The sequence below is a fragment of the Engystomops pustulosus genome, chromosome 8, assembly GCF_040894005.1.
Source record: "Engystomops pustulosus chromosome 8, aEngPut4.maternal, whole genome shotgun sequence".
In the NCBI taxonomy this organism is placed as follows: Eukaryota; Metazoa; Chordata; class Amphibia; order Anura; family Leptodactylidae; genus Engystomops; species Engystomops pustulosus.
Window position 1 is genome coordinate 34,172,553 of NC_092418.1, and position 27,106 is coordinate 34,199,658.

General features: G+C 43.1%; 2 protein-coding genes across 3 annotated transcripts in view; one reads left to right on the forward strand and one right to left on the reverse strand.

The window, feature by feature from the left end:
* Positions 1-2,429, reverse strand: part of TMC5 (transmembrane channel like 5) — a 118,632-nt gene extending 116,203 nt beyond the window's left edge. The window contains exon 1 of the mRNA XM_072120618.1: positions 2,411-2,429. The gene's annotated coding sequence lies outside the window, so the exon portion shown is untranslated. The remainder of the gene's footprint in view (positions 1-2,410) is intronic.
* Positions 1,531-26,930, forward strand: TMC7 (transmembrane channel like 7). 2 transcript variants are annotated; one of them, XM_072120625.1, is made up of 16 exons: positions 1,531-1,729; positions 9,028-9,259; positions 9,945-10,093; positions 10,377-10,538; positions 10,924-11,006; positions 11,967-12,112; positions 12,883-13,030; positions 16,702-16,875; positions 17,143-17,300; positions 20,048-20,165; positions 21,303-21,400; positions 21,811-21,994; positions 23,755-23,885; positions 23,964-24,119; positions 24,709-24,787; positions 24,866-26,930. In XM_072120625.1, exons 1-16 carry the CDS (start codon positions 1,708-1,710, stop codon positions 24,896-24,898), a joined length of 2,073 nt encoding a protein of 690 aa, XP_071976726.1. In that variant the 5' UTR covers positions 1,531-1,707; the 3' UTR covers positions 24,899-26,930. The 2 variants fall into 2 exon arrangements, with proteins under 2 accessions (XP_071976726.1, XP_071976725.1); XM_072120624.1 differs by having other exon boundaries at positions 1,533-1,729; positions 24,899-26,930.
* The last annotated feature ends 176 nt before the right edge of the window (positions 26,931-27,106 follow it).

Genomic DNA, 27,106 nt, shown 5'->3' on the forward strand with positions numbered 1-27,106 from the left:
AGGTGGTGACACAAGAGCTTACAGTAAATAAGGATAAGGGGTGACACAAGACCTTACAGTCTATGAGGATGAGGGGGTGACACAAGAGCTTACAGTCTATGAGGATGAGGGGGTGACACAAGAGCTTACAGTCTATGAGGATAAGGGGGTGACACAAGAGCTTACAGTCTATGAGGATGAGGGAGTGACACAAGAACGTACAGTCTATGAGGATGAAGGGGTGACACAAGAGCTTACAGTCTATGAGGATGAGGGAGTGACACAAGAACTTACAGTCTATGAGGATTAGGGGGTGACACAAGAGCTTACAGTCTATGAGGATTAGGTGGTGACACAAGAGCTTACAGTAAATAAGGATAAGGGGTGACACAAGACCTTACAGTCTATGAGGATGAGGGGGTGACACAAGAGCTTACAGTCTATGAGGATGAGGGGGTGACACAAGAGCTTACAGTCTATGAGGATAAGGGGGTGACACAAGAGCTTACAGTCTATGAGGATGAGGGAGTGACACAAGAACGTACAGTCTATGAGGATGAAGGGGTGACACAAGAGCTTACAGTCTATGAGGATGAGGGAGTGACACAAGAACTTACAGTCTATGAGGATGAGGGGGTGACACAAGAGCTTACAGTCTATGAGGATGAGGGAGTGACACAAGAGCTTACAGTCTATGAGGATGAGGGGTGACACACAGGTGCCCCAGGACAGAATTCAAGTGTGTATTTTGTGGTTGGGGCAAGATTTTGCATTATTAAGAAACGGATTGCGAAAAGTCCTCCAACCACCATTATGTGGATTAGAATATGGTACAGTTTAAAGACTGTTTCAAATAAGAAAGCTGTGTAATTCAAAAATATGTGAAAAAATTGGATAGAAAATAACTTTACAGTAGAGGAGATGTACTTTATTGATGAATAAGAGAAAGGGAATAAGGGAAAGTCTTGGTGGGGGGATCTGGGGTGAGAGAGAGAGATGGTTTTTTTCTTTTGTTTTCTTCCTTTTTTAGGGTTGGGCAAGAGGTGTGTGTGTGTGGGGGGGGGGGATAAACAAATAAAAAATAAAAGTACTATATTAAAAATAAAGAGGGAAAAGTAGGACAGACTCCTGTATACAGTGTTTAAGAGTGCGGCCAGTGTAATGTAAATTTATTTGTAACTCTAATTGTAAAATTATGTAGAAAATAAACAATGTGATGTGTATTGATAGGAATTTTTTCCTTTTTTTAATCTCTTTTTATTTTTGTATGCGATTAATAAAAAAAACCTTAAAAAAAAAAACTTGTGTACTGTATTAGTGTATTATACCTTTGTTATACTTGTGTACTGTACTGTTGTATCATACCTGTGTTATACTGGTATATTGTACTTGTGTACAGCTGTATTATACCTGTACATGTAGGTATTACAGGTGTGTTGTCCTGTGTGTGTCACATCCGCTCCTCTCTCAGTATATAGTCACGTGCTCCATCCACTGCACCGCTCTCCCCTCTACACCCCGCCCCCTCCTCTGTACAACACCTGCACTGAGACACGCCCCCGGAGCCCTCCTAACCAATCACCCCACTGCCGAAAAGGAAGACCTCCCCGCTGATTTCTATGGTACCGGTGGCGTGAGGCGGAGCTGAGTGGCGGGGGCGGGGCTGGACGCGCTGCCCGGGTGTGTGGCACTGGCTGTGGAGTCTGGGTCAGAGCGGCGCCGGGCACCATGGCCGCAGAGGCGGATAACGGTAAGTGACCTCCTCGTCACGTCACATGTCTCTATACCCATGCACTGTGCACTTACCTGAGCGCTACGTGCACGGAGCGGAGGCCGCGGCCGAACCATTGCGTCTCTGTTGCGCTCTGTTCACACTTGTACTTTTTCTTGTTTATATTTCTATTTTTTTAACAAATAGAAAACTTGTCATTGTTGCTGCTTTGTTTGAATGAGTTTTTAAAGGGGTTCATCAGATGCCCATCACTGTCTCATATCTCATATCACTTACATATTTATTCTTCATCCATCATCACAACCTCTGGAGCAGGACATGATAGTGCCCGTGTCTGACCACCGGCGAGCCTGTCTGACCACCGGCGAGCGTGTCATATCGCTGCCATATCACAGTGACGGGCATTCATGTGGGGCCAAGATGGACCCCAAATGTAACTTCTATCCATTGTAACTTGTGTGACTGCCCCTTGTCTTGACTGTTTTAGTAAATAATTGAAATAACACTACAGAACATCTCTCATTACTCTCTTTGCAATGTTTATATAAAAATTTGGCAAGTGGGAGTGGCCAGTTTAAGGGGTGTCTGTGGTTGGACACTTCTACACTGTGCACGGACACACCTCCCAGGTGGTAACACCAGAATAGAAATGTATAAAACGACATAATGTGGAAGCGGATGGTAAAGGTACTTACTGACCTGCGATGTTGGATGATGAGACTCCTCCTTGTATTTCTGTGTCCACACGGTTTTGGCATTGATGAAGCTATGGACATGCATCATATTTCTTCATTGTACCCAGGGGTGCACTAGCCATGAGGCGAGTTGAGCCTCTTGCCTCAGGCAGCACCACCTGCAGCAAAGTGGGGGACAGCTATGCAGTTGCAGTGCAGTTATCAGGTCCTGACATTTAAAAATAGTGTCTCTTCACACCCAATGGGGGGGACATTTGCATAAAGTGTCGGTGTCTGCATTGGCTGTGTTACCGACCTGCTCTCGGAAAGAGCCACACCCCTTTTCGGAGACGAGTCGGAGCAGGCGGAAAAAGGTCATTTTTTTCTGGCGGCGCCAGCTAATAGATAGGTCAGAGAACGGAACATGCGGTGAGAGCGCCACAAAACAGACGGAAATGCCGTAGTAAATGTCCCCCAATGTCTGTACAGGTGTAAGGCGCTGTATAGAGAACCCACCCAAAAAAAAATACTAAATTTATATTGCATGGGGTAGAGTGTGGCGCCAATCCGTAGCTCGCTCCAGGAAGTGAGTTCATTCAGACGGGCGTTTTTAACATCAGTACGCTATCATTTGTTTTTTTTATTTGCATACTGACCCATTGATTTTTATGGGTCTGTTTTTTTTCACTGATTTAAAAATTGCAACGTGCACTACTTTTTATCTCACGTGCGGACCGTGGACCTCCAAAGAAGTCAATGGATCTGCAAAAAAAAGAGGGTACACGGATGACATGCGTTTGCAGTCCTCTTTTTTAGCCCTGGGATGGGCTCAAAATATATTAGAAGGTCTTCAGTTTTTTATTTTTGCGGTTTAAAAAAAAAAATGAATAAAAAACGGAGGTAAAAATAAAAACTGATGCGGATACAAAACATACAACACAGATATCACACGGGGCAGCACGGTGGCTCAGTGGTTATCACTACAGCCTTGCAGCGCTGAGGACCTGGGTTCAAGTCCCACCCAGGTCAGCATCTGCAAAGAGTTTGTATGTTATCGCAGTGTTCGCGTGGGTTTTCCCCGGGTCCTTCGGTTTTCTCCCACACTCCAAAACATACTGGTAGGTTGATTAGATTGTGAGCCCCATGGGAACAGGGACCAATTTGGCAAACTTTGTGCAGCGCTGCGTAATCTGTGTGCGCTATATAAATAAAGGAATTATTATTTTTATTAACAGAAACGCCTGTACGAATTAGGTTTAGCCCTGAGGACGTCCCTCATAGACGGCAATGGCCACATGGAGCAATAGGACATGTCCTATCTTTCCCCATGTTATGGGTTGTGCGTCTCCTCCTCTCCATGGCGCCGGATGTATGCCCACCTGGTCGTAGCCACGTGCGCATATGTCAGTGTGAATTCAGCCTGACTGTGATTCACAAAGTGTTTTTTTTTTTTTTTAATTATGATGTGCCTCAAAATCTCTGCTTCCCTTTGATGTGCATAGGAAACAACAAATTGGAGGCTCAGATTATGACAGGGATCCAGTCACTGAGCTCTGTGCATTCTAGAACAGGGGACACATAATTTTTGGCGCACACCACTTTTAAAGGGTAACCACCCCTCCATTACAATCTGCTGTGAAAGTATAGAAAGGGATAAATGTGCCGCAGTTTGGGGTGCCGGACCCTTGTGAGTGTAATGGATCATTGAATGGGACCGCCCACTGGACTCTTGTGTTCATAAGGTTTCTGGCGGATATTAACCGTGAACTTCTGGACAACCCTTATCGGCTCTTTTGTGCGGGATATATTGTATCCGAGCTGTTCAGACGTACGTGCCATGACTCAGTGCACACAGACAAATAATGGATTAGGCAAATTCAATAGGTTTAAGGCGCATTGTAATGTTGTAGTAACCCAGAACCTCTCCGATAATCCATCTCTTTTGGAACTTGGAGAAGGTTCAGACCACAACATGCCCGGAGATCACCGTGTGCCATCCAGATAGTAACTACCTGTGTATAAGGGGATAAATGTCATTAGCGGGAAAATCCCTTTAACATTCTCCTTTCCCGGTGTCCTTTTTGGGGCTGGATAGACCTGCCAGGGATTAGAATAGCTATATTTGTGCTAGAATATGATACCTGGAAGTTTCATATCTCCAAATATTATTGTATTTGTGTGACCCAACTTTATACTTGATGATCCAAGGACAATTTTCCACTTTGTGTTTTTGTATTTTATTTTTATTTTGTAAAATTTTATCCTGTACAATAACACATATGGCGCCGCTCCCGTCTATCCGGTGGTTATCCTCTACCCACTGGGAAATCGCACACATCAGGTGGATGAGCCGGATCGTCTCTGATGTTGTGAAGAATATCCGCAGCCTCTGGACGAGAGCAGAACGTTTTATTTTTCAGCGATTAATTTTATATATTTTCTTCACATTTCAATCTGAAATACACTTAATATTGCAGACAGTCTTGATGGTGCGTTTTTTTCTGTGAGATCTTATCTCTTATCAGCAGCGTTAAAATTTTATAAATGTGTTCAGGTACTGAATGCAGAACCGGCGCTGGCACAGAGCTTGCGTATTAACTGTTTAACTGCTGCCGACTTAGTTGCCAATTGCATTTAAATTACTTTGCCCATTCTGTACATAGCAGCACATTCATGACTAGATGGTGGTAATGATGATGGCCTCAGCATCTGACAGCGATCTCGGCATACACAGTGATATGTGGAGTGCTGTCAATCACAGCACAGGACCGCCCACAAGGATTCTAATAAATAAACAAACTTCTCCCACAAACTTGTATCTCACTCTGCTCAGCTCCTCCTGCTCTATAACATGCCGCCTGCAGAGAGGACTCTATGTACAATCTATATATGCTGCTCTATAACATGCTGCCTGCAGATAGGACACTGTACAATCTGTTCTGCTCCTCCTGCTCTATAACATGCTGTTTGTAGATAGGACACGATTTAATTTACAATCTACTCAGCTCTTCCTGCTCTATAACATGCCGCCTGCAGAGAGGACACTATGTACAATCTATGCAGCTGCTCTATAACATGCTGTCTGTAGATAGGAGTTAAAGGGTCGATCCCAGCAGTGAGATTCTAAAGATATGAAGCTTCAGGGGGCATCACCAGAGCCCCTACGGGCTTTAGGGGCTTTGGCTATTACCGTATTTTCCGGGCCATTAGGCGCACCGGAATATAAGGCGCATCAGTCTGATGCGCCTTATATATGTAATAATTCCATATATAAGGCGCATCGGACTATAAGGCGCAGGGTCCGGGGGCGTGGCGGAGGTCCGGGGGCGGAGCAGAGACCCGACGAGAAGAGACGCGACCCGAAGACGAGACCCGACGAGACGCGGGGAAGGTGAGGGGGAGGTGGAGGAGGGCAGCGGACCATACTTACATAGGTCCCCGCTACCGGAGACAGCAGATCTCCAGCGGGAACTGCAGACCGACGCGGCAGAAGTTGTTCGTGCCGCGTGGTCTGCAGTTCCCGCTGGAGATCTGCTGTCTCCGGTAGCGGGGACCTATGTAAGTATGGTCCGCTGCCCTGCGCCATACATAGGGCGCACCGGACTATAAGGCGCACTTTGGATTTCCAAGGAAATCCAAGGCTTTTATATGCGCCTTGTAGTCCGGAAAATACGGTACATGCCCCCAGATGCTGGGAAGAGGGCTTTGGGGAGCATGTGATAGCCAGAGGCCCCTAAGCCTGGAGGAGCTCTACTGAGATCTACCCAGCTGCATAAAATCGGATCAGCTAAGGGTAATGTCACACATGGCGTTTTTAGGCCGTTTTAGTTAGTGCGTTTTCAGATCGTAAAAAACTTGTCCGTTTTTAAAAACACATGTGTTTTTGTCAGGTTTTCTGAATTTGCGCAATTAAATTTACGATCTGAAAACGCACTAATTAAAAACGGCCTAAAAACGCCATGTGTGACATCACCCTAATTCTCAAATTACAAGGAGAAGGAGGATTAACAAGATCTCAGAACTTGAATAAAAAGTGTTATGACATGTTGGGTAAATGTCCTGTGACTTTGTCCCCTTTAGTCAAACTATTGTTATATAATTACTGGAATTTTGCAAAAAAAAAAAAAATTGCTTATGCAAATTCGCTGTGTGCTGGCCCGGGGGTATGGCTGTGCCTCCTCATCCTTCTCTGTATGTCCGGGTCACAGTGGTCTGGCTCGGCGCTGGTATTACTTCCTGGTAAGTGACAGGAGCCTGTTACATGCTGGAATGTTGTTACCGTATATACTCGAGTATAAGCCGACCCGAGTATAAGCCGAGACCCCTAATTTTACCACAAAAAATTGGAAAACCTATTGACTCGAGTATAAGCCGAGGGTGTAGTATACAGCCAGCTAGCACCCTGTAGTATACAGCCTGTCCCAAGAAGTATACAATCAGCCTGCCCCCATGAAGTATACAGCCTGCCCCCATGAAGTATACAGCCTGCCCCCATGAAGTATACAGCCTGCCCCCATGAAGTATACAGCCTGCCCCCATGAAGTATACAGCCTGCCCCCATGAAGTATACAGCCTGCCCCCATGAAGTATACAGCCTGCCCCCATGAAGTATACAGCCTGCCCTCAGTATAATAAAATAAACTTAATACTCACCCTCCGACGATACTCACCTTTGAATTGAAGTGGCGGCTCCCGGTCCTCGGCGGCGGCTCCTGGTCCTGGGTGGCGGCTCCCGGTCCTCGGCGGCAGCTCCCGATCCATTGTGGCGGCTTCTCTCTTCGATCTTCACGTGCCGGCAGTCACGTCCATGCGACTTGCCAGCGGGCGCACCGTGCGATGCGGCGGTGTCGCCGCTGATGACGTCATCAGCGGCGACACCGCTACATCATATTGTGCGCCCGCCGGCAAGTCGCATAGACGCGACTGCCGGCACGTGAAGATCGAAGAGAGAAGCCGCCGCAGAGGATCGGGAGCTGCCGCCAAGGACCAGGAGCCGCCGCCGAGGACCGGGAGCCGGAGGGTGAGTATTAATTTTTTTTTTTTTTTATTAACTCATGTTTTTTTTTTTTTTAAATTAACTCGTGTATAAGCCGAGATTAGGTTTTTCAGCACATTTTTTGTGCTGAAAAACTCGGCTTATACACGAGTATATAGAAAATTTGTAAAAACCTTTTGACTGTCAATTTCACACCTCTCCCCTACAAGCTGAACACTGGGTGCCTGGGGGAACATTTCGGAGCTTCTCGCAGCCATCCCTACACTATTGACCTCCGCCTGCGTCTCCTGTCTATCATAGTTGTGGACAATGGTTTTGGCACAGAAGTTACATTATTTCACATTCACAATGGGATCGCAGTGCATTGCACGAAGGTCAGATTCTGTGACAAGTCGCTAGGTAAACAATGTCATATTTTCACAGCGTATTGCTTTACTGTAACCGGAGCCGTGTCCTTCTGTGCTTTCTAGTTCCCAGAATTAGGCCAGTTTTAGGTATCACATTGTTTTTGTTGTTACCTACTTGATTTTTTTTTGTTTAGATTTTAATCCATCTTTTTGGCTTGTTTCTGTACTCTACAAGGTGTTCAAACATCATGGGTGCCCTAATATATTTTAACCGTTGAGGTGCCGTGGTTGAAAGCAATAGCACTTAAATGACGACTTTGCATGGGTGCAGCCATCTTGGATCTGACCAGCTCTCCCTGTGACGCCATGAAAGGGTGCCAATTGGCTATTTAGATATCTGGGAGCCTCTGAGAGTCAGTTATGCACCACTGTAACAGAACCCACATAACAACAAACAAACCAAATCATAAACTTCTGCATCCCAAAATGTCGGATCCATAAAAATAAAAAAAACTTATTTTTGTCAGCTTGTCACAGCGATCTCAATAAATTTTGTCGCGTTGCTGCAGCTCTTATTAATTATGTAGTGATGTAGCTTCCGGACCAGCGTGTCATAAGAATGAACCGTAGTGTAGTCCTCACCACTCACTGGAACTCGTATTACTGACTCAGGGCGATTCTGACAAGTTGGAGCAAGTTTCCATTCACATTGAAGAATGTTTCTCCGGGATTTTTACTAGAAGTGCGGAATCCTGCTGGTGTGAAAAACAGAAAAAGTAATAAGAAAACTTACTCAATTGTTAATGGGAATGTCCCAAAAGAGCAATTTATTACCTGTCCACAGGATATGTTCTATAGCATGAGACCCCCACTTGTTACAAGTCCTGCTTTCTGTAGAAGGACAGCAAGCAGAGATCTAGAAAACTGGGGAATTAGTGCAGAATGTATTTTGGGAAATTGGAAACCATATCATATATTTTCTGAAAGTGGACAACCCCAATCACATCTCCTAATGTTCCAGTTCTTTCTAGTCCTTGTTTGCCATTAAAGGGGGTGTCCAGGAACTATAATTGATGGTTGAATGATCTGTGTTCTTGGGAACATTGGCTGTAGTTACATATTTTTTCTACTTCATGGAACATGGAGTCAACTGCTTCCCGCTCTGTGCCCTGTGTTTATAACAGGCCAAACAGATGATTTGTGCGGAGACCCCCTACAATGCAAATATAACAGACTATTATAAATATAATAATGGTAAAACAAGTAAAATAACCTGCAGAATCCTTTCTTCTCTTTCAGATGTTTTCCTCCCAGATGGAAGCATGGTGAATCAATTCTTACAGGAGTTACCCAGTTACCAGTCCCTGGTGCGGAGGAGACCATCAAACTATGGGACCATGGAGTCAAGGAAAAGCAGCTGGCGGGGGCGATCCCTGTCCCGGGGGCTCAGCCAGCAGGAGTCTGTGGAGACCGACCTCACTACTCTTCCACGGGAACTGGCTATTAGTATGCAGGAGAAAAAGGAATTAAGGTTATTACACTGCGGTTGATACTTATAGGGTGTCAGGGAAGAATTGGATCAATGAGGATCTAACCCCAATACTGCTTTTGAATTAGTTTTACTTTATATGCAGTCCACAATTCCACTTTACTGAAGGTTGTTCACATTTGACTCATCTACGCTTATGGCTAATGCCAGCGAAAAACTTTCCCCCTTAAAAAAAAAAAAAAAAAAAAAGCCAAGGATCTGCTCCTTTATTTAGTGCTTGATATACACACACATCCATAGTACATAGGAGGAAGGTAAAGCCCCACATATCTATAGGATGCTACCACTATGTGGTGTCATATGTAGATCACTTGTTCTCATTAGAACAGACAGTCCATTATTCCACATCGCCCTCAGCGTCCATTGTTCTCTGACTTGCAACTTGACCTTAAATTTGCGCTTTGTGTGTGACAGTGATTCATTGTGAGTTCAGCGCGGTCACAAAACCTTTTGTAGGTCTTTTTCGGTTTGTGCAACAACTCTAACAATTGTATGATACAGGCTCACGTGGCATCTGAGAAATATTCACGTATGGAAATTAATATAAAGAATTTTAAACAATACTTAATTTATATTTTAATATTAATAATGTTGTTTCTTGGCTATTATTTACAACAATTATTTATTACATTATAATATTAATTTGGGTGACATTTATCTTCTCTAGGGTTAAACAGGCGCAGACTTTCCAGAGCACCACGGGCTTTAACCAGTTAAAAGTGAACACCAGAAACCTTGGCAGGAAAGTGAAAGACGAGACTTCTGCCTTACTAAAGAATCTGTGGCTATGGAGGTCCAATATTCACGATATTGAGGGTATGTAATTGTTAGTGGCGTCTTTATGGCTTGTATCTTTGCCTCGGGTAACAAGACGTAAGAGGAATCCAGTCTGCAAGTTGATAGTCACACCTGACAGCAATGACAGCTGTGTAAGAGAGAGCGCACATACAGAGAGAGAGTGCATTGGGGAGGGGGAGACAGTAACACTATAGCTTAATGATCCCCACTCCTGACCTATGCAGTAAATCACCACAATATAAATAATAAAGTTTTTTTGTAACCCTTTTTTTTAAATTTTTTTTATTTTTTTTACTTTCAGGGAAATTTGGTACAGGCATTGGGTCTTACTTCTCATTTCTGAGATTTGTGGTGCTACTGAATTTTGTGATTTTCCTTTTGCTGTTCTGTTTTACTACCCTGCCTCTTATCATTTCTAAACTGGAAGTTTTCAACAGCACAGAGGTCGTGTCTTCTACTGTAGGTAAGACATATTTTGGGTCTGTTTTATACATACTTTGTTTATTGATGAAAGGGGCTTTCCAGTACTTGGGCAATGCAAGTCAGTGGTCAGACCCTAACACATCACAAGAGTAGGGGGTCCTTGTTTACCTTGTCTGTCCTTGTGGCCCCTGTGTATAAATGCCTCAGATGTACCGTCCATACTTTGCCTTTCCTTAAGATAAGACTAGTGCACTCAGGTCTGAATTCCTCATACTCTCTTGAGATCAGACTACACAAGATCCCTTTTTCTTGGCACCTTAGTAAAAAGATTGGTACCAAAAAAGACAACCTATTTAACCCTATTATTTTACTTCATAGGCTTGGTCCAAGAATAATTGTCCTAATGTTTCTGTTCCCAATTACAGACTCTGTATGTTCCAAATACGCACAGCCCAACCCAACACTGAAATATTTCTACACAAATATTGTGGACCTGCTCTCAGGAACGGTAGGTGTCTACTTCTGGACATCGGAGGACCTTCATTTTTAATGTGTGACGAGTCAATAACATAGGTTGTTCACAGGTCACTAACAGTTTCATTTTATGGTTGGCTGCCTTCGAATGCGCCTATCACCAGGAATGTGATATTTAGCTGGTGACAAGGTTCCAATAGCCTAGACTATGCTAATTTTTAAGTTGCATCATTGCAGTACTTTATAAAAGTATAAATCGCATCACCTTGCTGGCAGGAAGCCCGGTATGGTTAGTCCTGGGGAGGCACAGTTGCAGTCTGTGTCTTCACAGATTTTGGGGAACATATAAAAATAAAATAAGACATTAGAGTGAGGGCCCTGTTCACAAGAGCTTACAGTCTATGAGATTATACTTCTGAAATGATTCAGAATGCTGACAGACTATTTTAAAATCAGCATAACATAGGCTATTGGAACTTGTCACCAGCTAAAAATGACTATTCTGATGACAGGTTCACTATACAGTTGTCTCCCATTTAAACTATAGCATAAGGCAGATGTCTAAATAGATTATGGATGCATATCTGGGGTGTGCACCCAGGAAAAGAGGTCCAATGAGAACCTTCTCATAGCCGGACTGAATTGAAAGTATACCTAGTATGTGCAGACGCTCTCTATTCAACACTATGTGAGTGTCGAAAATGAGACTATATGATTATTCCTCTCATAGAGTTGAATGGATAGTGGCTGCGCATGCACAGCATACTCTTAGTGCAGAGCTAAGTAACTACTAGAGATGAGTGGACCCAAACTTCACGCGACCCGGACTTATTGTCGAATTTGCTGACGAACAGCCAATACGGCATATTAACGTCTTAGCAACTAGCCATGACTTTGATTGTCCAGGGGTGTCCCCATGGGTGTGAGAGATTGACACTTTAACATGTACTGTTGGATATCAATAATTAATTCTGACAATATTCTTTTCTTTCAGGGTTTCCTGGAAATGACGTATCTCTTCTATGGATTTTACACCATAGACTCGGTCACAGTTTACAATTTTAATTATAGTCTACCTCTGGCCTATGTGCTGGTCACCATCGTCTACCTGCTGCTAAGCATTTTCTGGATTGTAAAAAGGTAGTCGGGCTAGTTATCACTTCATTAACACCTGAAAAATCAAATCATTTTTTTTTACATTAAAATCTGACACACAACTTGCTGTATGGAGGGTGGGTTGTATCGTGTTTTTCCCAAAATAAGACTGTGCCTTATATTAATTTTTGCTCCTAAAGAGGCACTAGATTTATTTGATGGGGATGTATTATTTTTCCATGAGCAAGAACTCACATTTATTGTTGAACAAAAAAATCAACCTCTCTAACATCCTTATAACTCTCCAAACTTATTTCATGCTCCATTTATATTAGAATCATTGGCCCAAATCTCATGTTTAGCACTTTCCTAAATGCCCTCTTCTTGTCCCTTGTAACAGTCAGTGATTTATCCCATGAATTCTTGACCCAACCTCTTCCAGTGTCTAAATGATCTACTAATACTAATGTATGATGGCCGCTAGGTCTAATTTTCAGGGGAGGCTTTATATTTCTAAGCTTGAACAATATTGTACTAGTTCTTATTTTCGGGGGATGTCCTAATTTAGGGGAAACGGGGTATATGTTCAGCTCATCTTCGACTTCTAAAGGCGTTACGACAGCTGAGCCTAAGATCCATGTTCCATATTTTCTGGACTGTTTTGTAGACCTAACCCTCTGTATAACATACTGTGCACAGCCATAGGGCTACTATAGCCAGGCTTGAGGTGCGGCACCTGCTGTAGATACATGATGCTACCTATATAAATTTGTCACGTTAATAGTTTTTTGGGGTTTTTTTTGTCTGTCTTTCAGGGCAGTAGGAGGCTTTAAGCGCAGCCTTGTAAATGATGAACAGCGATTGCAGAGCTTCTGTAATAAAATATTTGCTGGCTGGGATTTCTGTATTAAGGACCAGTACTACGCCCGTCTGAAGCACAGCAGTCTGCTCCATGAGTTTAAGGTGAGCTACACACGGACACAGTCTTGAATTCTTTGCAAAATTTGACATGGATTGTTTCCAGAAATCTAAGTTGTTCCCTTATTGGAGCACTGCCTGGAAAATAATTTAACCATTTCACTACTGTAGGGAAGCGGCACATTGATATCCCTGGTGGTGCCGATAGCTTACTAGACTAGATCTGACTGATCTCGGCAGTGGCATGGAGTGTATGTTGTGGAGGTCAATGCTGAGACCAGTAATTGCCCATACACAGTGTGCAGCTCCAGCCCGTGTTACCGCAGGTTCGGTGTAGGAACACAAAATGAGTTTTTTTTTATTGATACACTGCATTTAGTGTGTTTTGGGGTGTAGCATGCGTTTGGTTAGAGAGCTTAGCGCTGCTCATCCCTCCCCTCTCCATAATGAGATGTGCTGCTGGGCAGTACCTACGCTGAAAGAGCATGTCCGTCTTTTTTCGGCTGGTGATACAAGTTTGTGCTCATCCTACCATGCTGTGTACTCCTATAGCTGTACTAACATATACAGCTGTCTGAAAGGGGCAGAGAAAAATACTTATAATATTCGCAGACCAAACCTGGTCTAATATACTCTAGATAACTGGCCCCCTGCTCCATCCAGTGTGAGGGTCTAATATACTCTAGATAACTGGCCCCCTGCTCCATACAGTGTGAGGGTCTAATATACTCTACATAACTGACCCCTGCTCCATCTACTATGGGGGTCTAATATACTCTAGATAACTGGCCCCCTGATCCATCCAGTGTGAGGGTCTAATATACTCTAGATAACTGGCCCCCTGCTCCACCCAGTATGGGGGTCTAATATACTCTACATAACTGACCCCCTGCTCCACCCAGTATGGGGGTGTAATATACTCTACATAACTGGCCCCCTGCTCCACCCAGTGTGGGGGTCTAATATACTCTACATAACTGACCCCTGCTCCATCTACTATGGGGGTCTAATATACTCTACATAACTGCCCCCCTGCTCCACCCAGTGTGGGGGTCTAATATACTCTACATAACTGACCCCTGCTCCATCTACTATGGGGGTCTAATATACTCTAGATAACTGGCCCCCTGCTCCACCCAGTGTGGGGGTCTAATATACTCTACATAACTGACCCCTGCTCCATCTACTATGGGGGTCTAATATACTCTACATAACTGGCCCCCTGCTCCACCCAGTGTGGGGGTCTAATATACTCTACATAACTGACCCCTGCTCCATCTACTATGGCGGTCTAATATACTCTAGATAACTGGCCCCCTGCTCCACCCAGTGTGGGATAGCTGGCAATGGCTTCACATATTATGGATCGTTTGTGCAGGGCATGTATGTAAAACTGTAGTGAAAACGTTTGCACAGGGCCCTTTAGTGCACAATAGTGGTTGTTAAGGGGTTAAGCCAGTGTGTGCACTTGTTCCTGGGTAAATACCAATTGTTTGCTAAACCTTAATGCATGACACAATGATAGGTCTGTAGATCCAGCTTGTTCCCAGGAAGTGTTTAAAGGGAGTGTGTACAGTATAAGTAATAAGTGTCTGGTCGGGAATCCCACCAATCATGAGATAAATCCATGCCGCCACTAAATGTACTGCTATTCCTTTAACCCCTTAAGGACGGAGGGTTTTCCGGCTCATTTCTCGCTCTCCAACTTCAAAAATCCATAACTTTTTCATTTTTCCGTGTACAGACCTGTGTGAGGGCTTATTTTATGCGTAACAAATTTTACTTTCCCGTAATGTTATTTATTTTAACATGCCGTGTACTGCGAAGCTGAAAAAAAATTCCAAATGTGGAAAAATTGAAAAAAAACCACACGTGCGTCACGTTCTTGTGGGCTCAGTTTTTACGACTTTCACTCTTCGCTCCAAATAACATGCCTACTTTATTCTTTGGTTCGGTGCGATCGCGGTGATACCAAATTTATATAGGTTTTATTGTGTTTTAATACATTTTCAAAAATTAAACGAATGTGTACAAAAAAGAAAAAAAATTTTTTGCCATCTTCTGACGCTAATAACTTTTTCATACTTTGGCGCACGGAAATGTGTGAGGGGTCATTTTTTGCGAAATGAGGCGACGTTTTCATTGCTACCATTTTGAGGTCTGTGCGACATTTTGATCATTTTTTATTTCATTTTTTATGTTATGTAAAAAGGTGTAAAAGTCGCATTTCGGACATTTGGGCGCCATTTCCCGCCTCGGAGGTCACCGCCGGCCGTAACCGTTTTTATATTTTGATAGATCGGGCATTTTTGGACGCGGCGATACCTAATATGTCTGTGATTTTTACTGTTTGTTATGTTTTATATCCGTTCTAGGGAAAGGGGGGTGATTTGAACTTTTAATATTTTATTAATTTTTTTTATTTTTTAAACTTTTTTTTTTCTTTTTTTTTTCACTATTTTTTAGACCATCTAGGGTACAATAACCCTAGATGATCAGATCGCTCCTACCATATACTGCAATACTACAGTATTGCAATATATGGCGTTTTTGCAGGTCTTACATTACAATGAGCCACTGGCTCATTGTAACGAACCTGCATAAACCATGTAGCCTCGTGTCAAGAGAAGACCCGAGGCTACCATGGTAACCGATCGCCGCCCCCCGATGACGTTCGGGGGCGTGGCGATCGAAAAAAAGATGGCGGCGCCCGCGCGCCGCCGTCTTTTAAACGCCGCCCGCGACTTTGCGGGCGGCGTTTAGAGGGTTAATAGCCGCGATCGGTGCAAGCACCGACCGCGGTTATTAGCGGTGGGGGTTTTGTGCAAAATGCAAAAACCCCCACCTCTGTATGAAGAGGACTCAGCCCGTGAGCCCTCTTCATACTTCCCTTATACCTCTGCGCCGTAGAGCTACGGCGCAGAGCGTTAAGGGGTTAAAGAGGGACGGAGAAGCAGACGGGTCAGTGATCCAACACTGGTCTCCCCCAGCCAAATCAGTTCCCTACACTGTACTGAGGAGACCCAACCAGGTCAAACAGCATTGTCTACAGTTGGGAGTCTGTTCCTTCTGGAATAGATATACTGGTTTGGCTTAACCCCACATCATGTTATTAGACTTTAGTGATGGGAATTCCTGCTCTTCTTAGTGAGCTGGGTCATTAGGCTCCGCTCGCTAAGAAGAGCCGGTTTTTCGCTAATACAATTGTGTTGGAGAAAAGGGGGGTGGTTAAGTTAGCCATCTGCGTTGTTCACGCAAAAAAAACGACTCTTCCGCGAACGACACATCACTGTTAGGCTACATTCACACACATGTATGGGGGACGTATATATACGGCCGATATACGTCCCCCATACACTTCTATGGGCTCACGGCCCTGTACGGGAGCGGTACGGTGCAGCACACGTGCGGCACCGTACCGCTCCGTAGCCCGGGGAAAGATAGGACATGTCTATCTTTTCCCGTGATACGGCACCATGCGCTGTATCTTCCTATGGAGAGGGGCGGGGTGAGCAGCTCTCATCCCCTGCTCCTCTCCGCAGCGCTGATGTATGTCCGTCCGCCGCACTACGGTACGGCGGGCATACATCGTGTGAATGTAGCCTTAGACTTCTTGTAAGTCGTACTTGGTATTAAGGGAGCTGCCTTACAAGGTAGCAAAATGAGGCCATGTTTTCCATTTAACAGCTTGGAAAACGTATTTACATACTTTTCAGACTGATTTGGCAGAAGAGAGACTGCGGCACAAGAAGCAGAAGAGGATACGAAGAGAAACCATTAAAATCTACTCCTTGAGGTTCTTCCTGAATATTGTTGTCATCGGCGTGTTGTGCGGCTGCTTCTATGCAATCTACTTGGCTACGGTCTATTCACAAGAGCACAGTAACACGGTGAGTGTCTGGTGAAGGGAAGTAATGTCACCTGCATTCATTGTCTATAAGTCGGGTCACGAGACATACAAGGGACATACAAGGGACACGTGTCTGTTGAGGCCAGTGCTATGGATAGTGATTACCACTGAGGCCAGTGATTTGCTACAAAGGGGGGGGTCAGGATTTTTTCCCCATGTAGTCTGCCCCAATGCTACCTTTTAAAGCTGCTTTTTAATATGGTTAGATGACTCATTTCACATATAAGCTTTTCTTGCCATATTTTAGTTGAGCATGCAGCAGGATGACCGGCTGAGTCTGCTGATAGAATATCTTCCATCTATAGTTATCACTATCGCCAACTTTATCACGCCAATCATCTTTGAGAATATTGTGCGATATGAAGACTATTCTCCAGCCTTTGAGATCCGCTTTACTCTCATAAGGTAAGTAACTTCATCTACTCACAGTGCATCATGGTTCTGATTGTCAGAGGCATTTTGAGATGTTATATTTAAAGTGAAGAGGCTTCTCTTTGCCTTGTTTCTGCTTTTTCTCCTGCAGTGAGCAGTGTATCTAAAGTAGCTTTCTGAGCCCCTCTACTTCAGACAGATAAGGAGGCTAATAATGATCTCTCTCCATTCTTATAATTCTTATTTCTCTTGATGGTTCAGCTGTCTATGGAGATACAACTGCCTTGGGACTGTCTGTAAAGAGTAAAGTCAATAGGACCCCTTAGCTCTCAGCTGTCAGTGGATACAGGAAAGAAAGCTGATTTACACCAACTGCTTAAATAAGGAAGAAAGGCAGGGGGAAATGACACAGGAACAGATCTCTTTGACCCCTTAAGGATGCAGCTTTTTAGTTTCCATTTTTTCGCTCCCCATCTTCAAAAATCCCAAACTATGCAGAGCTGTGTAAGGGCTTGTTTTCTGCGTAACAAATTATACCTCCTAGCTATGATATTTAATATTCCATGCTGTGTACCGACAAGATGGAAAATATGACTTTTATTACTACCATTTTGGAGGCTTTACAACCTTTTGAGTACTTTTAATTCCAAATTACCATGTATACTCGAGAATAAGCCGAGGTTATTACAGTGGTAATCTTTTTTATTAAAGGCTTTGCATACTCGGGGGGGGGGGGGGGGATTGGCTGCCTATATATTGGGGGGGATGGGCTGCCTATATACTCGGGGGGATGGGCTGCCTATATACTGGAGGGGCTCCGCAGGCTATATACTGGAGGGGCTCCGCAGGCTATATACTGGAGGGGCTCCGCAGGCTATATACTGGGGGATATGGGCTGGTCAGATTTATACTGGGTGGAGGCTGTGACCAATGTATTTCCCATCCTAGGCTTATATGCAAGTCAATAGGTTTTCCCAGTTTTTTAAAATTAGGTACCTCTGCTTATACTCGGGTTGGCTTATACAGTATATATGCTAATATGTTGCAAAATGGCATTTCTGACATTTGGGCAATATTGTCTGTAACAGGGTTTAGTACCTGGAACAACCATAGAGCCATAGATCAGTTATAGGGAAGGGGGGTTATTTTTTTTTTTTTTCTGTAGTTACAGACCCCCTTGGGTACTTTAACCCTAGGGGGTCTGATCATTCCTCATCATACAGCTGTATTGCAGTATATGGTGGATTTCCTGATGACCTGTCACACTGTGCCATAAATGTGGCAGATTGGCACTCCTCGATCCGTTGACATGATTGCCTTTCATTGTTATTTAGAGGAAAACTACCACTTGGTAGTCATGATTTAAACTATATATACTCACTGCTCGGGCTTCACCCCCCAATTGCAGAACAAGACTTTTCATTAGACTTTAATATGCAGAAAAATTACGTTTAAAAATATGCTAATTGGCGCCGGACACTCCTGTGCAAGTAACACTGGCTCCTAAATATGCACGCCTCCGTCCTTTCCATTTACAGACACTCCCTACCAGCTCTCGGGAAGTCTTGCGTGTTGTTCATCCCTATCGAGTAGCCCCATCTACTGGCTTACTTTAGCGAGAACTGCAGAGGGGTGGTAGGGGGTGTCTGTAAGTGGAAAGGACAGAGGCGTGCATAATTAGTAGATGAAAAAGCACTAAACAGCCCATGACATTTGCACAGGAGCGCCGGGCGCTAGTTTGCATACTTTTAAACCTTGTTTTTCTCTAGCTGTCCTGCTTTCAAAGCATAAGGAAAACTTGTTCCGTAACTGAGGATGAACCCGAGCAGTGAGTATATAGTTAAAATCCTGACTACCTAAGTAGTAGTTTTACCTTTAAGTACAGACCGACACCTGACTTACAGACGACCCCTAGTTACAGACGGACCCCTCTGCCCACTGTGACCTCTGGTATAGCTCTATAGATGTTACTATAGTCCCAGACTGCACTGATCAGCTGTAAGGTGTCTGTAATGAAGCTTTATTGATAATTCTTGGTCCAATTACAGGAAAAAATTTATTTTGCAACTACAATTGTCACTGGGGCAAAAAAAAATTTTTGGAACCTATCTTCTATGTAACCCGGGAACTGCCTGTACAATGTAACAGATCAGTAAATCCATCAAATGCTGCATATGACCCCTAGAGCAGTGATGGCGAACCTATGGAACGGGTGCCAGAGGTGGCACTCAGGGACCTTTCTGTGGGCACCCAGGATGTCGCCCCAGGACAAAGTTCACCAGACAGGGCTTAAATCTTCCTGCAGCCCTAGACAAATGAGATGCAGCTCTTGGCACTCTTTTAAAGTGACGTATCCATGACTGATTGGAACTGCAAGAAGAGTAAGAAGGTGTGAACAGTGCCAGAATATTTTTGGAGGTCCTACTACTGGCCCCATGATTCTTCCTGTACAGAGAGACCCTGGAGAGATGCTACAATGATGTCTGAATTTGCCTACCTACTTTCAACTGTATTGGTGTCCTCAGGGGGCTGATACAATTGACTGTTGCGGAACAAAAGAGAGCAGTATAAGTTACTGTATAAATCGTCAAGTTGGCACTCGACGGTAAATAAGGAGTTTTGGTTGAAGTTTGGGCACCTGTTCTCTTAGAGGTTTGCCATCACTGCCCTAGAGTTAAAGTAAGATGCAATGTGTGTGTGTGTATATGTATATATATACATATGTTTGAAAACTAAAAATGATTTCCTGACTTCACAAGTGTTGATCTTGGCTGTTGCAGGTGTGTGTTTGTGCGCTTGGCCAGCATTGCGGTACTGCTTGTCTCTTTATGGACTAAAATCACTTCCTGCTCAGAGGAGAAATGCAAGCACTGCAAATACAACTATGAAGTCTATCCGGTAAGTTATTCTTAAATTGTATCATGTGTAGGTTTTCTTTTACTTATAAAAATAATGCATTCGCTATCCATGCACGTTTATTTTGCATCTGCTGGAATTAGCAAGGGGCTGCGCATCTGCGATTTAAGGAAACCTGAAGATTTTACCCCATTAAACTACCAGCCCCTGATGTAGGGCATAAAATGTTGTGAATTCTAGAATGCACTCTTTTCTATGAAATCTCACCCTGCCTGTAAAAAAAAAAAAACTCTTCCAAAATCTGCAAAATGAGCAGAGAAGAGTCATATTTTGCCTGAGACGAGTAACATTTAGAGGCTGGAAGGGGAATGTCACTTCAGTTGCCAGTATATATGGTTATAAATTCCTAGAAACATGCTTTTGGTATCCTATATAAAAGAATCACCTTTCAGATTGCATCAGACTTTATGGTTCTGTGAGCTACAGAATTGGAGACAAAGAGAGATTTCTCAGAAGTGCCGGAGGTAAAACTGTTCTAGTTGCCCATGGAAACCAATAAGAGCTCAGCTTTTATGTTATAAACAGTTCTGCTCTGGGACACTTATGATAAATCTACTCCCAAAGATACAATTGGATATATCCAATTCCCAACAATTTTTTTTAACAGTCTGTATCTCTGGTTCTGTAGCACACAGATCAATGAACCTGAAAGATGAGATTCTTTAACTTGACACCAGCAGCTTGTTACTAGATGCTATAGAACTAAAGATGGAAGCATCTTATTTCACACCCCTTAACCCTGCAGCCTCTCAACTTGACTCATCTCAGGCAAAATATAACCCTTCTCTCATTTTCACAGGGCTTTGGAAGTTTTTTTTTTTTATTGATAAGTAAGCAAGATTTCAAGTAAAAGAGGGAATTCTAGAAAGGACATTTTATACCTCACCTGAGGGGGGGGGGGTTGTTGAATGGGGTGAAATCTGGTGACCAATGCCCTTTTAATATTCATTTTTAATATTGTATCTGTATAAAAACTTTCTGGAGTCCAGTCCCTGTGTCTGATCTTCTTAGGTCATTCTTATACACAAGACAACCCTATTACTTGAGGGGCTTATTACTACGTGTGACCGTTTGTTGAGGTTATTTCACTCTTCCTCCATCTCTCTTATATTTGTACAGTGTTGGGAAACAAGGGTCGGACAAGAAATGTACAAGTTGATGATCTTTGACTTTCTAATAATTTTGGCCGTGATCCTATTGGTAGAGTTTCCAAGAAAGTAAGTTTTTTTTTTTTTTTTTTTTTATCTTTTTGTGTATTAAATAGATGAATAATTATTATATAAGCTGATCTTTCACAGATACTAACGTACCATTAAAGGGGTTGTCAGAGGGCAGAACTTTTTCTATGTGCCCCAAGTGGTGTAAAAATAATAGAGGATATACATTAAGTAATAAAGGATATAAGTGTCCAGCGGAGATGGGTCCGGTGGTGATTCTGGACCAGAGACGAGGGCCGAGGTTCTATATTAGTTTTACATGTTTTGGGAGCCTATAAAAAATTTGGTCAACCCCTTTAATTTATGATTGTTTCAGTTGTCTCCAGACCCTGTCCTGCCTCTATTCATCAAACATGTTATATCCCTTCCTTGAGCTCATGGAGTAATGACCGTTGTTCTCCATTGTCTAGGTTGCTGGTGACTTATTTGTCCTGGAAACCAGTGCAGTGGTGGGGACAGCAGGAATTTGAGATTCCTCAGAATGTTCTGGAACTTGTGTACGGACAGACAATCTGCTGGATCGGAGCTTTCTACTCCCCACTACTTCCCGCTATAGCAACTCTAAAATACTTCATAATATTTTATGTAAAAAAGGTAAATGATGAAAACATTATAGAAACCTTAAAGGATTATTTCCACGAAGACAAGTTTGTTATATGTACTCAGGATAACAAAATAACACATTCTCTAATTCACTGTTGTTAACAAAAATGCAGCATTTCACAGATATAATTCCAGCCTGTCTCTATCAGTCCTGCTGTACAGAATTTCCGTTGCCCCTAGACACGACCCTGCTTGATCTAACACAGAAATCCAAGATGGCGGCTCAAACCTGTCTCTGCTCTGTGGCTATAGCCATGCCCCCTGCACAGAGCTCAGAGACACTCACTTATCACATCCTGGTAGAGAGACTGCAAGCTATAAGCAGATAAGTGATCTGGGGCAAGGGGGAGGCCAGCACATATTTGTGAGATGTAGCAGAGCTCACAGTGTAACAAGTATCTCTTGCATCTCTGATCTGTCTCATCTTTCTATGTGTCAGTGTGCTAGTACAATGTCAGAAGCCAGATGAAATTGTATATATACATTGTACCCTGATACTGTAACCACATTGTCACCCCACAGAACTAGATGGGTCATAATGTGTCTGCTTAGAGAGGCGCCACCCACACACTGGGATTTTACATTGAGCAGCTGAGGGAGAGCTAAAACAGCAATAAAACTGAGTAAAATTGTAAAGTAAAGGGTTAAAATGATCTTTTTTGTGTAAAGATCACTTGGGGATTGAGATGTGATAATTTTCTTTTGTGGGAAAACCCCTTTAAGGATTGTCAGCGATCCATGTATTGTACAGTAAGAGGAATTCTCTGCTTTAGAAGATTTCACATGGGTGTAATACTATGACAAAGAGACTTGTCAAGTCCCAAATGTTTTCTTTATAGTACATCTCAAGACACTTAACCTATCACTCTAATCTGGATTTTATAGGGAACCTGTCAGAAGATCAAATTAACCATAACCTGTATGTTATCAAGCGGCTCAATACTTCCCAGATCATGATTCTTTCATGGCTCAGTGAAGTGGCATAGTCTAGAAAATCACCTTTGAAGTAAGATGTCAATTGGTTGTATTAAGTCAGGGATGCAGAGTTCAGCACTGCACGCCCTACCTTAGAACCACCCGTTACATTATTCACCAGATTCAGGAGAATCGTTTACTGATGCTCATGGATACAAGGGCATCAATTATAGTGGAAGAAGTTTTCTGAGGCAGGAGAGCTTGACTTCAGTGCTAAATATTCCACCTCCTTGACTTTATGCAACCAATTTACATTTCACTTCAAACTAGATATTCTCGAACATGCCACCACACAGGCCCAAGAAAGAATACTGATCTGGAATACTGATCTGCTGTGATGAATATCATGCACTAAATCCTGGAGAGCGAGTTATATTTCTGAATACAGGATCCTAAATACCAGCAGAGGAGCCGTTCTGAGGCAGGGAGAGCTTGACTTCATTACTAAACTCCCTCTGTCACTTTATACAACCATTTCAACTCTCACTTCAAAGTAGATTTTCTGGATGATGTCCCCACACTGGGCCATCAAGGAAACATTGATCTGCTTGACCAGATACTATTAGTTGTTAGGTTCATTTCTGCTGACTGGTTCCCTTTATTGGTGGGGGTGCAGCAGATGGGGTAATAACATCACATATGTTTGCTGGGGTCCCGGCAGAGAGATTCCCTACAGACATAACCAGAGAATGTGAAATGGGACAACCTCTTTATAAACTATAATTAATGTAATAAAGTTATATTTGTTCTGTGTTATCACCCCCGCTCCCTTATAGATTACTTTGATGGAAAACTGCCGACCACCTAGTAGACTTTTCCGAGCTTCCAGTTCCACGTTCTTCTTCCTGGTGATTTTACTGATCGGCCTCATCCTTGCCTGTGTTCCTGTGGGTATTGGGATGGCTCAGTAAGTAGGACCTTACCTTCACATTAACATCGCAACAGAAACACGGAACAAGATTCACGCCTTTGTTTCCACCCGCAGGGTACAGGCGTCTAAAGCGTGTGGCCCCTTCATAAACTACAACACTTCCTGGGAGATTATACCGCATACTGTGGATCAGTTTCCCGATGGCCTGAAAAAGACCATTTATGTCCTTGCATCCGAGTCGTTTGCGGTTCCGTTTTTCATGGTGACCTGGTGAGTGTGTAAAACCATACTCAAAAGTTATATCAGTAAATCTGCTACAGAAATCTTATCTCATCTCTTTTTGTGCACATGGGAAAGTCACTGCTTGGCCTCCTCATGCCACAATGTCCTCCACGCTGTTTTGTTGTCAATGGTAGATGAGAGCCACCGTGCATGGCCAACAGCCTCACAACATCAGCATATAAATGCATACAATATACCGATCAGTCTTACTGATTTGAAGGACCGTACATGTAGGGTCATGTGACCACAGGTCCTTCTACAGTAATAGGTGTGGAATACAGCAAAGTAATATTATTCTGCTTCCGGTTCCGCATGGCACTGTGTCTTACAGTCTTCCTGCTCCTGTCTCCCTGGACCACTTGCTCTCCTATTATTAATGACGTCGTGTGGCTTGTGACACTGGTGACCACCTATCTATTGGTGGTCATGGGACATTGCATCAATATGAATCATTCCGGCTATATTCTAACAGTGGCCATAGGATACAGGCATTGGATGATGATGGCTGAATAGTCAATGTATTGGAAAATCTTGTATACTTTGTAAAGAAAAATCTATGCTTCTATTTTCTTTGCAGCTTGGTCATGTTCTACTTCATCGCTCTGGCCGGAGCCCATAAGAAAGTGGTGGAGCAGTTGCAGGAACAGCTGGCCATGGTAAGCACTGGTTTACTTATAATCTTTACATTTACACAACACTGGTATAATATCATTTTGGTAAGTTTTGTGCTGTAGTGTTGTTATTGTGGTTTGTCGTTGGTGTTTTAGGCAAGCCGAGACCGAATGTTCCTGATCCGACGCTTGGCAGAAGCTCACAGCAGCCTTATCTAGAAGCTTTGTGGGGGGGAAAGAACCCGAAAAACTGTTACTACTGATAGAAGAGGCCACGATACAAGTGGCCGGATGTTAGGTTAGAAAGCACTTTATGAACTGCAGGGAATGCAAGTCTTTATGTCTAACCAAAGCATCAAGGTATAAGCCGTTTACGTATTACGGGTCAGAACCGCATCTCTCTACGTCACATCTGTATTTCTTTCCCTAGAAAGAATCCAGTTCAAACGTGAAGCTGTAAAGGAGATCTCCAGTTTTTTTTTTATTTGTTGGATTTCTCCCCTGATGGTCACTTCATGGTCCTGTGGGGGAACTAACAGCAATGCAGGGTTACACCTCCACTCCGTCGTACATTTCAATGAATTTCTAAATTTATATTTTAATAATTTGTCATTTTTTTTGTTTACTTCAGCACAAGAAAGTAATAGTATCTCAGCGTAGTCTGGCGGCAGTAACACAGATCCTCTTCTATTGGAGTGATGGAGATAACCGGGCTGCGATGGGTGGACATGATCACTGGGGGTCCCTTCAGCCACTTACCATCTTTTAAGGGTTGTTAGTAGGAGGGGGGAGGAGGTGAATCCAGGCTCCATTAACTCCTATGGAGCCTGCAGCCCCTCAGACTCATTAGCATAATTTTAAAAACCTTTTTACTGTAAAAACCTGGGCATAAGAAGCTAAAAGAAGAGCAGATCCTGACAGAGGGGGGCACACACCTCCATCTGCTTGGTTTACAATCCTTGATGATAGAATCCTGCTGATAAATGTACTTTAATGACTGATACTGATGGGACCCCCATGGATTAGGAGATTGACTAACTATTGACAAACTATGGCGCTGATGGAGATGACTGAGCGCCATACACGGCAATCTCCTTCAGCACCATAGAGATGTATAGAGCAGCCTGCACATGTGTGACTGGCTCCTCTCTTCACCTTGGGTTACAACGGATACTTGTGATTTGTGGAGGTCCCATCACTGAGACCCCCATCAATCAGCAAGTGTAACTTGTACGGTATGTTACGGACATGATTGTCACCAAGATCTCCCTGTCTGTAGCACCCCATAGGCCGATCACTCTCCTGTTGTACAATACTACACTATATAACACTTATACATTGTATACAGGTTGTTTAATGAATGTCTGTAGAGAATAAGTTTGGTTTTACCAGGTGCCTTACAAACACTTTGTGAACAGACATCCTGCAAATTTTATCCATACTCCCAGACCTGTCCCATCTACCTCCTAGCCGGGAACATACAAAAAGGGTGGGGGATCTAAGATTACTGGCTAAAGGGCCGCAATCCTGAAATGTTAGCTTTGTTGTTTTACATAAAGTAGCACTGGAATAAGTGGAGATTTTTTATTTTCATTTTTTTAAATGACCCTTATGTACCTTCATCTAATAACAGAGCTGCTGATGATCCACTGCGCACACCATAAGCCATTAGTTACAACTTTTCCAGAACACTAAAATACAGTAATGGGAGTGTATAATTTATTTTGATGGCCTTTAACCTTTTAAGGAGATTATGTGATATCCCTGATGTTATAATGAATGTACTGACGCTATCTGCTGTTTTTATGGATTTTCTTATTTGTGTAGAAGTTTATAAATACTTAGTATGCTATGTAGTGTATATTTTTTTTCTGTTTTATATTTCCTATGTTCTCTATGTTCATCTTAATGTTATTCATATAAAAGGGATTGGCCAAGAATCACTACCGAGGATCGGCAATCGATTGCTGGAAAACCTCTATAAGTAACGAGGGACTGGAGTAAATTAGCACAGGATAACAGAACACTGGACAACGAGCCATTATTACAGATTACAGGGTTTATTACATATGGTTTTAATGTACAGATTGTTAAAAGTTTAGCATTGGTTGTTGTTTTTAATTGTTAGGGTTTCTCTGCCAAAGAACATTATTGCCGAGGTCAATAATAAAAAATGTCTGTCATCTTGTCCTTGTGGTTGTCATTTCTCAAATACAGTAATTTATAAGTAATAAAATGGGTTCTAAAATAAAAATATCTTAAAGGGAACCTACCACCCCGATTCTACCTATAAAGGTAGAAGGGGTGGTAGGTGGATGGATGGGATGTGAGGATAGCCCTTTTTTGGGCCAATCCTCACGTCCC